This window comes from Capsicum annuum, chromosome 5, assembly GCF_002878395.1.
Source record: "Capsicum annuum cultivar UCD-10X-F1 chromosome 5, UCD10Xv1.1, whole genome shotgun sequence".
Classification (NCBI taxonomy): Eukaryota; Viridiplantae; Streptophyta; class Magnoliopsida; order Solanales; family Solanaceae; genus Capsicum; species Capsicum annuum.
The window spans coordinates 19274115-19289597 of NC_061115.1; the positions used below are offsets into that span (position 1 = coordinate 19274115).

The 15483-nt window shown below is 37.8% G+C and overlaps 1 protein-coding gene across 2 annotated transcripts; it reads right to left on the reverse strand.

Annotated features, from left to right (window-relative positions):
- Positions 1–10030: 10030 nt before the first annotated feature.
- Positions 10031–14743, reverse strand: LOC107870406 (aladin). Of its 2 annotated transcripts, none has more exons than XM_016716933.2 (2): positions 13620–14743; positions 10031–11588 (listed from the first exon to the last, which is right to left on the reverse strand). In XM_016716933.2, exon 2 carries the CDS (start codon positions 11513–11515, stop codon positions 10193–10195), a length of 1323 nt encoding a protein of 440 aa, XP_016572419.2. In that variant the 5' UTR covers positions 11516–11588; positions 13620–14743; the 3' UTR covers positions 10031–10192. The 2 variants fall into 2 exon arrangements, with proteins under 2 accessions (XP_016572419.2, XP_016572417.2); XM_016716931.2 differs by having other exon boundaries at positions 10031–11603; positions 13620–13825.
- Positions 14744–15483: the final 740 nt, after the last annotated feature.

Here is a 15483-nt window from a genome sequence, read left to right on the forward strand (position 1 = left end):
TTCAACTACCAGCATTAAATTTCAGTGAGTCAGCGCGATCTTGGCGCGACACGTCGACTATCGCGTCGATGCCATCGATGCACTGCGTCGACCTGTGCGTCGGTAACCCAGTTTTAGTCATTAAAAGACCGTGTTCTTGGGGGTATTTGGGTCATTTTCCCTCAACCCTCAGCCTTCAAAACATGAAATTTAATACCCTAGAAAGCAAATAAACTCATTCTTTCTCAATTTCTCTCAAGAGCAAGCCTTAGGGTTTTTAAATTTCAAATCAACAACTCAAGATTTCCACCATTAATTTCCAAAGATTCTTCAACAAGGTATGTAAAGTGTTCATCCAAGGGTCCCTTCCACCCTTGGAGTTCAAGAAACTTCTTTTAAAAAACATGAATTGTGATTTCCATATTGTGGATTTGAATGTAATCATGTTAATGTTGTGGTATGTGTTACAAGTTGAAATCTTTATGTATTTCTTGATATTATGATAGCATATAAGTTGAATTTTGATTCTCTTATATTGAAACCCTTGAATTATGAAGTCATGATGTATTAGCATTGTTGTTCATGCTCAGGTATGAAGCTACACCTACCATGTGTTTGATAAAATGCTAAATTGAGAGTATGGTACTTTTATGATCCTTTGGTGATCCAAATGATGAACTTATGCTATACCCACATGTTCACAATGTCTTCCATGCTAAAGCTATACCTTGTATGTGTTTGATGGAATGCTCATGAGATTGGTTTAATGAAATTTTGATACATTTCTATTCATGTGCAAGTTCAGACTTTCAAGTGATTGATGAAATGCCTCATAGAATGTATTGTGAGTTGTTGACTATTGTCAAGTTTTCAAGAATTGCCATGTCTTATTATTTTTATACTATCGAGTCCTGGGGGTATTTAATACCCGATAATTTAGTTGTGTGCCTGGAGCCAGTGTCAGTTACAGAATAGTCTCAGTCATGTCATGGTCAGTAATACTCTAGTTCAGTTACAGAACTCGAGAAAACTCAGTATCAATCCAGTCCCATTCAATATTCAGTTCAGTCCTCAATAATCTCAGTCAGTTAACAGAACTCAGTAGCATTCCATCAGTCAATGAAACTTTGTAAACTCAGTTCAGTTCAGTTAATCAGTACAATCAGTAACAGATCATTCCAGCCTAGTATGAACTAGGAAATTAGTCCAATATCTATTTAGTTGGGAGTAGGATTTAGCACCGAGTGAACCCAAGGATGGGGGCTCACCCGCCAGCAGAAAGTGTGATCCTTAGAAGCAATCCTTGCGCTCCAGAACTATGTAGCCAGCGTAGGTTGATATATAACCCTACGAGTCTAGGGTTAATATATCTCATTCGAGTTCTTCTACCAGTGAGGGGTTGATGGAAGAGCTCCCTGTCAGAGAGGGTTAACTCACAGCTTGTCTTTACCCGTGGCACGATACTGACACCCTTCTAACTGGGGTTACAGGTTGGACCCCAAACAGTTCAAAAAGGAGCATGTTGATTAGATGATTACCTTCCACAGTCTCAGTCTCATTCGTCAGTAAAGAACTCAGATAGTTCTACAAATTTCAGGACTATCAGATATAGTCACTCAGCTCAGTACGAAACTCAGCTAGTTCCATCATAAATAGGACTGTCAGACACAGTCACTCAGTAAATAGTATATTAGTTACCAGTTACATTAGTTAACCAGTATTCAGACTCAGTATTTAGTATTATCACGATCTTAGTTACAGTTCACGTATTCATGCACATACTTTCATTCAGTCATACTCATGTCATTCAGTTGTTATTGCTTATGCATATAAACCCTTGTATTCGGCCTTACCTTATTTGCGTACCAGTACATTCACACGTAATGACCCATACTTTTCTTTTGCATTATGGTGTTTTATACCATAGATTCAGACGTACGGGCTCCAGAGCATCTTTCACAGATCAGACTTTCAGCAGACAGAGTAGTGGTGAGTCCTCAGAGTTCGAGGACATGTTTATTCATTTAGTATCTCAATTTATTTTCAATAGTTGGAGTTAGTGGGGGATTGTCCCATCAACTCACAGTTCAGACAGTTTTAGAGGCTTTTCAGACTAGATGTTCAGACAGTATTCAGTATTTCAGATTCTGATATTTTATCAAATTTTATCATTTTTCTTTATCAGTATTACAGTTTTGAACCTTATGGTATTTCAGCCCATTATTCTGCATTATATAGTATTATTACTAGTTATTGCAGTAGGTACCTGTCATGGATTAGCTTGTGGTCCTTGGGAATTATGAGCATCGTGTAGCATCCGGGGTACCAGAGTCGGGGCATTACAAACTTGGTATTAGAGCCTAAGGTTCAATAGAGTCCTAGGAAATCTGAAAGCCGCATCTAGTAAAGTCTTATGCATGGGTGTGTAGCGCGCCACACTTATGTACAAGAGGCTATGAGATGTTGTAGGAACAGTTTCCCTTCTTTCAGTATTCATGTCGTGCGAGTGAGCATGAGCTCCAGTTAAACTCTCATTCTAATCCGCTTCTTTCTTTCGGTTATATAACATGCCTCCCAAAAGGACTAACGAAATAAGAAATGGAAACCAGTCAGCACCTCAGCCCGTTCAGGAAGATCTCCTCGATGAGCACATCTCTCATGCAGAATCCAAAACTACATTCACTACTCTAGCCAATTCAGTAGCAGCCCAGAATGAATGGGCAGCTGTTGTTTCGGCCAACCTAGTGGTCAATATTGCTGCAGCCAGGATTTGGGACTTCACCCGAATGAATCCTCCTTTATTCTCAAGATCTAAGCCAGAAGAGAATCCACAAGAGTTCCACGATCAGGTTCAGAAAGTGACAGATATCATGGAACTGACTTCTAGTGAAAATGCTGAGTTAGCCGCCTATTAGCTACAAGATGTAGCCCATACGTGGTTTAAGCAGTGGGAGGTAGACAGGGGTGCAGATGCAGAGCCCATGGAATGGGAAGAGTTTGCTATGGCATTCTTAGATAGATTCTTTCCCTTAGAGCTGAAAGAAGCCAAGGTGTTAGAGTTCATCAATCTCACGCAAAGCAGTATGAGTGTGAAAGAGTATTCCCTCAAGTTTACTCAGTTAGCCAGGTATGTCCCCATGTAGTGGCAGACAATAAATCCAGAATAAGCAAGTTTGTGTCTGGGGTATCGGGTAGAATGGTTAAAGAGTGCAGGACTGCGATGTTGATTAAGGAGATGAATATATCTAGGCTTATGGTCTATGCTCAACAGATTGAGGAGCAGAAGCTTAAGAAGAAGGAGAGAGAAAATAAGAGAGCTAGAATAGGTAGTTTCAGCTTCACTCAGCCTAAGTCAAAAGGTAGGAATCATTCTCAGTTCCGCCTGAAATCTATATCCCCAGTTCCATCTTTAAGGAGTGCACCAGTACTAAAGTTCAGGAATGACAGTCATGATGGGGCGACAGGCTCCAAGATCCAGAGTAGTGCAAGCTGTGTTCGTACCAACCCGTGTTGCGAAGAATATGGTAAGAATCATAAGGGGGTGTAGAACCAATAGTGATGTGTGTTTTAGATGTGGCAAGTTAGGTCACAGAGTCCGAGATTGTCCTAAGCCTGGCCCACGAAGTCAACACAGTCGTTCTTCAGCTCTGTCCGGTCTTTCAAATCAGCAGGGTGCCACTTCCAATGCCGCCAGTGGACAGTGCCCAAATAGGCTTTATGCACTTCAGTCCAGGCAAGATCGGGAAAGTTCTCCTGATGCGGTTACTGGTACATTATAGGCCTCTCCTTTCACATGTTCATGCCTCATCTGATTTAGGATCTTCTCTATTTTTTGTAACTCTTTGCATAGTAGTTAACTTTAAAGTCAGACCAAATATTAACAAAACCTTCCTCACTCTCCACCCCAGTGGGTCAGTCTATCATAGCCCGACGGGTATACAGGAACTGTTTGGTTATAATATCTCAGGAAGTCAGGCTTCCAGATTTTAATAGTACTATTAGTACGTGTAGAAAAGTAAAGGATGGGAATAATGCCCAACCGGTCTTTACCTCTGTTCCAAGTTTTGTACTTCAGTCATTACGATACCTACGCATGCTTTACGTCTCAGCTCCATGAACACAGCTTATATTGACGCACTTTCCACAAAATCGTGTGTGCTTGCAGTTCCTAGTATGAAGAGTTCCAGTTCACTCAGTAATACGAATCATGTTCCATGAGTACAGAAAACTCCAAACTAAGGTCATGCAGCTCATGACTACTACTCCCATGCCTTACAGTGTGTTCAGCCACCGTTACCATCTCGATTACAATCATCGTTGCAGTCTCAAACACAGTATCAGCTCAGTCTCAGTCCAGTAATCAGATTCGTAACTCGGTTCAGTCTCAGGATTGCTCGACTATAGCATATAGTTATCAGTTACTCAGATTTTTAGTATTTCAATACCTCAGTTTACAGAATATTTTAGAATCATGTTATACGCTTGGTCTTGCATTCTTAAATAATATAATTTTCACGAATTCGTGCTCAGTTATTTCATGTTATCCAGTCAGTCTTTACCTCGTATACATGACACTCTATGGTTTTAGTTCAGTTATTCAAGCTAAGTACAGTTCAGTCTTGCAGACCCAGTAATTCAGTTATCCATCATTCAGTTAATCCAATAAGTTAGTATGCTTATGCATCGTACTCAGCACCCATGCAAATATTTTCAGTAGTCCCAGGTAAAGGGTTATACTAAAGTGGAGAGTATAGTTGAAAGGATATTCAAGGGATATCTCTAAGCTCAAAAATTTTAGTTGCAATGCATAAGGCTTAGCCACTTCATCTTAGATGATGTTTCGTAGGCCATGACTCACATTACAGAACTTATTCAGACCATACCAAGATTTTCTTACCCCCTAAAGCCACTAGAACTCTATAGAAAGAGTGTCAAAAAAAGGCCCCAGTCGAGTATAAGCTTTCAGCATAAGTTAGTCTGCAGAGCCTGTGATTCAGTTTAGTAGTCAGACGGACAAATTCGTATGGTTTCCCATCTTTACATTTATTCGTGCTATCCGAAGTCTCATGAACGTAACCGTTCCAAGATGGGGCAACCAGGTAGATGCGTATCCATCCCAGTCCATGTATCATGTCTCAATTTCAGACCCTCGATATCATATTCAGTCACGACTCAGTTCGTAGGTGCCCTGTGCATCATCCCAGTTTTCCTCAGTATCTTAGCCATGTCATATTCTTCGAGGGACATAATGTCTCAAGGGGGAGATGCTTTATAACCCCCGAGCTATCATGTCCTAAACCCTCCAACTTCTCTTCACGTATGGAATCCAGTTTGGAATGGTGGGTACTCATAGGTTGATCCTTATGTTCCAATCTCAGTCGTGAGCCATGTATTCAAGGGCTCAGTTCAGTACCTGATATTCAATCCATGTATCACACTTCAGACTCAGTAATATCCCCAAATCCCTCTAATCAAAGTTGTTTGGCGGAATCAGTCCATTGAGGGAGCTACTTGGGAAGCAGAAGCAGACATGCGGACCAAGTATCCTTACCTCTTCTCCGCTAATCTAGACTCAGCCAAAGGTAATGGCTTTTCTTAAGATTATTCAGTTTCATGCTCAGATTTTCATGACAACCTTGGTATCATTTACCATTGCGTACTCAGTCATATGTTCATGAGTCAGTTCAGTCATGTATTCATGCATCAGATATGCATGATCAGTATGAGAAAATCAGATTATCAGTACTCCCAGTCATGCATTCATGAATCATCTCAGTCATGTACTCATGCATCAGATATGCGTATTCAATATGAAATTTAGCATGTCAATAATATCAGTCCTATAGTCAGGTCCTTGATGTTCATGTCCAGTATGTAGATTCATCCTACTAGTACTCTCAGTTCAGTCAGTCTCATTTGAGGACGAATGTTCCCAATGGGGAGATATTGTAAGACCCCACAAAATTTCTAGCTTAATTCAGTCCTTTAAGCTTGTTAAGGGGTCTCAAACTTAGAAAATTCTAGCTAAGTATTCAGACTTAGTTTATTTTTAGCCTTCAAAAGTTGGCAATCTCATTTCGATATCTTAATATCCTTTAAATGTCTATGTTTTAGTTAATTCATGATCAGGAAGGTCAATAGGTATTTTTGGACAAGTTTCAGATTTTTTAGACCACGTTTGAAGCTCCTTTAAAATCCCAAAACAGTGAACCAACGTGATCTTGGCACGCCACGTCGCCTATCGCGTTGGTTAATATTTTCCCCAGCTACCGGCATCAAATTCCAGTGAGTCGGCACGATCTTGGCACGACGCATCAACTATCGCGTCGACCCGTACATCGATAACCCAATTTTAGTCATTAAAAGACCGCATTCTTGGGGGTATTTAGGTCTTTTTCCTCCGACCCTCAGTCCTCAAAACACAAAATTTAATACCCTAGAAAGCAAATAAACTCATTCTTTCTCAATTTCTCTCAAGAACAAGCCTTAGGGTTTTTAAATTTCAAACCAAGAACACAAGATTTCCACCATTAATTTTCAGAAATTCTTCAACAAGGTATGTAAAGTGTTCATCCAAGGGTCCCTTCCACCCTTGAAGTTCAAGAAACTTCTTTTAAAAAACATGAATTATGATTTCCATGTTGTGGGTTTAAATGTAATCATATTGATGTTGTGGTATGTGTTACACGTTGAAATCTTTATGTATTTCTTGATATTATGATAGCATGTAAGTTGAATGTTGATTCTCTTATATTGAAACCTTTGAATTATGAAGTCATGATGTATTAGCATTGTTGTTCATGCCCAAGTATGAAGCTACACCTACCATGTGTTTGATAAAATACTAAATTGAGATTATGGTGCTTTTATGATCCTTTGATGATCTAAATGATGAACTTATGCTATTCCCACATGTTCACGATGTCTTCCATGCTAAAGCTATACCTTGTATGTGTTTGATGGAATGCTCATGAGATTGGTTTAATGAAATTATGATGTGTTAGCATGCATTCCTATTCATGTGCAAGTTCATGACTTTCAAGTGATTGATGAAATGCCTCATAGATTGTATTGTGAGTTGTTGACTATTGTCAAGTATTCAAGAATTGCCATGTCTTATTATTTTTATGCTATCGAGTCCTGGGGGTATTTATTGCCCGACAATTTAGTTGTGTGTCTAGAGCCAGTGTCAGTTACAAAATAGTCTTAGTCATATCACGGTCAGTAGTACTCTAGTTCAGTTACAGAACTCAAGAAAACTCAGTAAACTCAGTATTAATCCAGTCTCATTCAGTATTCAGTTCAGTCCTCAGTAATTTCAATCAACTAACCGAACTCAGTATTATTTCGTCAGTCAACGAAACTCAGTAAACTCAATTCAGTTCAGTTAATCAGTACAATCAGTAACAGATCAGTCCAGAATAGTATGAACTAGGAAATCAGTCCAGTGTCTATTCAGTTGGGAGTAGGATTCAGCATCGAGTGAATCCAAGGATGGGGGCTTACCCGCCAGCAGAGGGTGTGATCCTTAGAAGCAATCCTTACGTTCCAGAACTACGTAGCCAGCGTAGGTTGAGATATAACCCTACGAGTCTAGGGTTAATACATCTCATTCGAGTTTTCCTACCAGTAAGGGGTTGACGAAAGAACTCCCTGTCAGAGAGGGTTAACTCACAGCTTATCTTTACCCGTGGCACGGTACTGACACCCTTTCAACTGGGATTATAGGTTGGACCCCAAATAGTTCAGAAAGGGGCATGTCGGTTAAATGATTACCTCTCACAGTCTTAGTCGTCAGTAAAGAACTCAGATAGTTCTACAGATTTTAGGACTGTCAGATACAGTCACTCAGCTCAGTACGGAACTCAGCTAGTTCCATAAAAAATAGAACTGTCAGACACATTCACTCAGTAAATAATATATTAGTTATTAGTTACATCAGTTAAGCAGTATTCAGACTCAGTATTTAGTATTATCACGATCTCAGTTACAGTTCACGTATTCATGCATGTACTCTTATTCAGTCATACTCATATTATTCAGTTGTTATTGCTCATGCATATGAACTCTTGCATTCAGTCTTACCTCACTTTGCGTACCAGTACATTCACACGTACTGACACATACGTTTCTTTTGCGCTATAGTGTTTTATACCATAGGTTCAGACATACGGGCTCTAGAGCACCCTTAGCAGATCAGACTTTCAGCAAACAGAGTAGTGGTGAGTCCTCATAGTTCGAGGATATGTTTATTCATTCAATATCTCGATTTATTTTCAGTAATTGGAGTTAGTTGGGGGCTTGTCCCATCAACTCCACAGTTCTGACAATTTTAGAGGCTTTTCAAACTAGATGTTCAGACAGTATTCAGTATTTCAGATTCTGATGTTTTATCAGATTTTATCATTTCTCTTTATCAGTATTACAGTTTTGAACCTTATGGCATTTCAGCACATTATTCCGTATTATACAATATAATTACTCAGTTATTGCAACAGGTACCAGTCATGGGTTAGCTTGTGGCCCTTCGGAATTATGAGCACCATGTAGCGTCCGAGATACCAAACTCGGGGCATTACAATCATATATTGCGACCACATTCACTTCATGGAATGGAGCATATTCAATGGACAAGTTTCATGACTTTTCACCAAATACACATTATTTTATCTTAGCCATCATAATATCATCAATATGGTGCATTGAGATCCGAACTCAACGTCTTATCCATATAAAGGCGTCTTAGGCATAAATTGATGGAACTTAAACCCAATATGTTATCATCATGGTGCATCAAGATTATAATCTGATGTTTTACCTTTTTAATGTCACGAAATTTAATCAATGAAATGATAAACCAAATATATATTCACAAACCAAATATTTAATAGCGTTATATATATATATATATATATATATATATATATATATAGTAAATTCTGGTGGTTGTACAATTATTATGAACCCTATTGAAGTTCACGTAAACCATGAAGTTAGTGATGTAATAATGAATTAATTTACGGCAACTAACAACACCTGGGTGATTTCTAACTATCAAATAAGACTTGCATCTTATTAATTGATAACAATTTGCTAAGAATTCGATCATATAATATACTAATATCATTAGACTCTAGTGGAAGACCATGTTAAAGTAAACGAAAATTAGATCTAGAACCATACATTTTGTGCACTAGCAACAAAGTAGCAAAAGATGGTAGCAAAATTTTCATACCAAAACAAGATGGGTATCATACAATGTAACTTACCAGGAAGCAGCAAAACACATTGTTAATTACCAACAACAGAATTATTACTAAAGGTGCAACTCCATGCCACCAAATCTGTGATAAATTTGTAGATGTTATGAAACTCATTGATAACGTTTTCATTATGAAATATAAAGTAAGAACAACAAGAATAAATAAAGAGAGGAGAGGGAGACTTTTATTTCTCTTGATGGATGAGAAATCATAAGATTGAGAATACAACGAACAAAACCTCCCAATAAATATCAACTAGATCTCGATAGATTTTATCTATATTTTTAATAGACATTCACTATAATATAAATACTTTTTTAACAATTATCAATTTCTATTGTGTTTAATTAAAATAATTAGTAATTATTTACTTTTCAAAAAATTAATCAAGTATATGTAAAGTTGTAATATTGGACCCGTAAAAGGGCTCTTAATTATCTAGTTAATTGCTATTCTTCAGATTGAGGTTAATGATATGCCCATGAACAAACTGCTTTTCTTCAGATTGAGGTTAATGATATGCCCATGAACAAACTACTTTTTCATGGATTGCACTATCCTTGATTAAAGCAGAAGTGTGTAAAACAAACAAGCTCCTCAGTTGTCCCTTTAGTTCCACATAGCTCTGGTCTATGACCAAAAGCATCAGAAATTGGAACGATGTAAACATCTTGACAACTTCATCATCAGAGCTTTCATCTTTTCTCTTTTTTAAGTTCCAACGGCTACGTTAAACCCTCCAAAAACAGGTATATAATGGAGTAACTTCCACATTGGAAACAGAAAGAGAACATAAAAAGAGTTAATAAAGATTAAATTGCCAAATGCACTGCCCTGCAATCTCCAAATGACAGAAAAGGAGCTTGAATAATGAAATCAGATTCTTCAATCTTGGATGAAATTGTTTTTCTAATGTCACAGTTGATTGTAGAACTTCTGCTATATCATGATTATGGAAGAACATGTGAGCGAAATATAAGGGGATAGGTGCAGCAAAATCCACTGCTCCAACACACAGAAAGCAATGGTCCCTGCTTAAACTTGTCATGAAATGAAAAGGCTATTGGTTTGACGTCATCTCCAGGACCCCTAATGAACCCAACCAAAGATGCTGAAATCAGTGGACTTCTTCGAACATCATATATTGCTATGAGACCCCTGTACAAGTCATCCCCATCTCTATAAGACAACGCTAGACGCTCTCCTGACGCATCCCATGCTATCTTATCTATTCCTCGGCTGCCAGTCAAGGACTGAATCTCTGGCAACTCAACGGGTATAAGATGTGCATCTAGAGATGGTGGCCTGGTTGCAAAGTGAATGGAACCCAAGGTTAAAGATTCAGAGAAAGCAACGACTATTCTACTACCGTCAGGATCCCAAGCTGCTCCCATGACAAAACCATTAGTTGAGGACCATGGTTCTGATGTCCATGTATTAGTCTCCCAGAGATAGAATGTCCCATCAAATTTTGCAGAGAAGAAATAGTCTCCTGAAGGGGACCATCTCAGTAAAGATATGCCCCCTAAGCCACGTCGAATAGGTGTTCCCATTCCTTGAGCAACATCCCAAATGATGAATGAAGAGCTCACAAATGAAGCTGATGCCAAATACTTTCCATTTGGGCTCCAGGAAAGTGTTGTATGTTGTTCATATTCAGGACTTACAAGGAAGTCTATAAGAATCCATTTAGTTCCTGACCCTCTAGAGAGAGTACCCAATGTGACACCTGACCTCACCAAAGCTGTATTGCCTGGATATGAAGCAGCCCAAATGCAAATGCCACCCTTGCAGGCCACAGCAAGTGCTCTCCCACCATTTGGCCGCCATGATAGACTTCTAACATCTTTTTGGGATTCATTGATCAAAATGCAAGGGCTCTCTCCTTCAGAATCTTCATAATCACGAACTGTCACCTGATGTGGCCCTGAAATAAAGGCTAATATATGCTTGTGCTGGTGCCAATCAAGGATATGGAAATCAAAATCTTGTGACAATTTTACATCAATGGGGCGAAAAAGGTGCCTCAACGAACCAGTAGAGACTGCCTGCAATGCTGCCGAAAGTAGGCCACTATTCCTCTGGTTGGCACCTTGTTCAGAGCTCAGTGCAGTCAACAAATTTTCTGATTGAAAAAGAACTGGACTGAATAAAATTCCAAGAACCTTGCCATAGGTTTCCTTAGCTGCATCATCAGAGAGTTCATTTGCAGTAATGAGGTCTCGATTGATTTCGCAGATGGTAACTGCACCTGGTCGAGGAAATGACGGCATTTTTTTCAAGTGAGCGAGAGATATAGAGGGATTTATGGTTTCTGTGTTGTGTTGATTCCTGCCAGCACTTCACCTTTTTTAAACATGCCTTGCAGAGAGGAAGAATGAAAAAAAAAGATCATCAGAGCTTTAAGCACAAAAACACCATGCCAACTCGAAAGGCAGACCATAGAAACCCCAGAGAATAGGGTTAAGGAATTAAAGTAAACGCTAAATAAAGAAATGGAAGAAAACAATCCAAGAGAAAATTTTTGTATGGCCAAAGTATACCAAATAGCTATGTCATGACCAAGACTGGGAATTATTTTGAAGAAGAAAACTAGAGTGGTGGCCTTAGATGAATTAAAATGGAGATACATGGTCAGCGAGGAAATAAATCTTTACACCACAACAATACAGAAAGCACTTAACGTAAGAGCCAGGTTTACTGATAACACCAGAAGAAAATATATAGCATTAAGAAGCAGGGAAGAGGGTCCTGGGTTAACTAACAGAAGTCTAGTGCGCAAAAGCCTTCAGAGTTTCAACAAAATATATAACAGATCTTAGAGGAACCACATGAAACCTTTTTATGAAATGGAACTTCTGAACGAGACTTAACTCTCAACGTTAACAAAAGATAGAATCGAAAAGAAATTATACCCATGGAACAAAATCAGAGGCAATATACAAGAGTGAAGCCTCGACCTCATTCAACAACAGCAAGCCAGATTCAGTGCATCACGACAAGGTATGATATATGCAACAAATAATAGAGGACATACACTTCCAAATGTCTCAGAGTTAGCTCGTATGCCATCCTTAAGAATTTCAGAAGCCGGTCAAGTTAGTTCAGTTACTCCCGAAACAAATAGGTTTTTGCGGATTTATATGTGCTAAAACCTTGAATTCCATAGAAAATTATGGCAACAACAGTAGATGACAAGTTTCAAACTCTCAATCAGCGTAAGTAGCAGAGGATTGCAACAGTCGTGAGAAATTCATCCCATTAAACATTAGGGTAAGTATGCAGGTAATTCACGTATTAAGATGCATTGCAATTCAAAGGACAGGTTTACACAATCTATTAACAGCAGACCATATGTGTTCCATTTAACACAGATGGTATAAATTAACTCTCCCTCTACCCCAGATTAATTGTGAAGCAATTTGAGTACAGGGTAAGCCCTAATCTAAGATATCCACATTAAAAAACGTCTACCTATTAAGCTTTGGCCAGCTGATAAACCCATAATGCAAGTGCTCCTTTGGGGTCTAGCTAGCATTCAATAAGTTTTGATGCAAAACCTATTCTAGTACAGATTTCAAGAGATAATCCAAAATACAAAGCAGCGTAAGTAGTTAGCATTTCTGTAATTCATAAGATTTAGAAGACACTAACAGGGGCGGATCCAGCATTTCCAGTGAGGGGGTTCAGTAGTACATATATGACTAGTCGAAAGGGGTTCAGCCTCTATTATTTATACATAAAAAAAATTTTACCATGTAAAAATAGTATAATTTTCCGACGAAGGGGGTTCGGATGAACCCCCTGGAATACATGTACATCCGCCACTGGACACTAATAACGTAAACATCATATACACCTAAACACGAGGAAAAAAGAAATTACAAATGAACCATGACAAAAGGAACACAAACAAAAAGCAAAGTAACATGAAATCATTAATTAGATTATAAACAGTACTTTAGCTTTGTTCTTATTCAATATTTCCAACTCATCAACCATTAATAAGTTGCATAGGATTTACAAAAAACTAGTTAATAAACGTCAAACGACGCCTCAATCTTGAAGGTAACAACAACAACATTCCCAGTAGGACTGAGTGTACACAATCCTTATCCTTCAATCTTTAAGGTAATGCTCAGGAATCTTAGTTGCTCAGTTGCTTGTCTACCTGAAGTTAGTTTCACCTTATTGATTAGGGTTCGATTTCCGTCTTTGTAATCTCATCTCCCCATTTCCCCTTCCTCTTCCCCCAATTTTTTTTTTGTAAAAAGGTAATGCTTAATTCAGAAAACTTAAAATCAACAAAATCAATCAGCCAAAAAGAACCTACTGCATTACATATTTGTATTTCTTAGAATATTTGTAAGTTCTAACCTGGCTCTTGAAGCAGCAAATGCGACCCAGAAGAAGTGCAATCCAACATTACCCAAATACCATAACTTTTTTAGGACTTATAGCAAACCAAAAATGTTGTGACTGGTTACAAGACATACAGCTAGGGTTTTATCTCTGCGGTAATGAAGGTCGTGAAACAAAAAGAGAAAAATGAGTCAAAAGATGCCCAAGTTCCAATTAAGAACACGGGACAAGTGGGTTCCATAAATTTATTAAAAATAAACTACCTCTTTTTGAACGACTGAGATAGTTGTTAGACAACTACACTAGTTATTTGAACGACTTCACACAGTTGTGGAACAAGCACAGCTATTAAATAATTATCAAAATTGTCGAACAACTGAAACAAGTTATTGGGTTGAAAAAACTTTTAAAAAAGAAAAAAAATTATCACTCCCACTTAATTAAAAAACTTAAAGGACTCCCACTCAATTGTGCAACTTGGGAGTCCTTTTTAATCCAAAGTCCCAAACAAAAATGTGTCTTGATTTGATGAAAATTTTAACAAATAGGAAGACTTGTAATTTTTATCAAAGTATCCTCTATTAAAAAATATATTATTATTATTTTTAATTAAGTAAAATATTAGAAGTGGAATCAATAATGATAAAAGTAAAAATTATAACTTTAAATAGTTATCAAATAAAAAAAGTGATATTATTTTTGGAATGGATCAAAAAATAATGACAACACATAAAATAAAATAAGACTGAGAAAGTAATTTAGTAATAGATTCTATTGAATTATAAAACCAAAAAAGTGCATCTGATATGGCCGTATCATAGTACCCTCCCGCGGTATTGATCGACATCCGATTTTGTCAGAATTGAGCCTTCTAATTTGATTAAACAGTAACAAAATAAGAAGGAAACAGTTTGTTTTGGGATAATTTTTTATTTTATCATATAACTGAAATGAAATTCGAAAATACAGGAATAAAAAACTAAATGAAATTGAAAACTAGATTTAACTAGATAGCCATTATGGAATCTGAGATCTGCAATAGAAGAAGGAGATAGATTTAGAAATGGGTAAGGAGTGGAGAAGAAGAAAAGAGGGAATCTGAAAAAAGACAAAGTGAGAAAAATACCGGTAATTGCTTGTCTTCTCTCTCCTGGTTGTTGTGTTTTAATAGCCTTGGAATTGAGCTGTCAGTTGTTGAGCTGGCATCATCTGGACCCTTAAGGTTCACTAATTTTCATCTAATCCAGCCGTTTATTCTCTTCAATTAACTCTACTACCTCTAACAGTAATAACTGAAATTCAAAAATAGTGGTGACCATAAGATACCGCGCCCCTTTTATTCAATCCTTGACCTCAAGTATTGGCATCAAACTTTGGAAATTTCGCCTTGAGATCATCATAGTCCTCCTAAGAAGCATCTTCTAGGGCTAAGTTAGACCACTGCACAAGCACCTTAACAGCAGCTGAGTTACCTCTTTTGATCAATTGTCTCTGTAGAATAGTAGTAGGTTGCACCAATATTTGACCCTCTTCATTAGTGATAGGCACATTTGTTTAGACAATAACATAGGTACTCAACTTCTTTTTTAGCAAAGAAACATGGAACACTGGATGTATTTTGGAAGTAGGTGGTAGCTGTAATTTGTAAACAACTTGCCCCACTCTGCTGATCACCTGATAAGGGCCAAAATACTTAGAACACAATTTTAAATTCTTCCTGACAAAAATGAAAGATTATCTATATGGTTGTAGTTTCAGGTAAACCATATCTCCTACTTGAAACACTCTTTTAAATCTTCTCTTGTCAGCAAACAACTTCATTCTCTCTTAAGCTTTATGAAGATTATCCTTTAAAAGTTGTAACATTTGTTGTCTCCTC

Coding starts and splice junctions, on each gene's coding strand:
- LOC107870406 (XM_016716933.2), bottom strand. CDS start 11,515: ATGCCGTCATTTCCTCGACCAGGTGCAGTTACCATCTGCGAAATCAAT.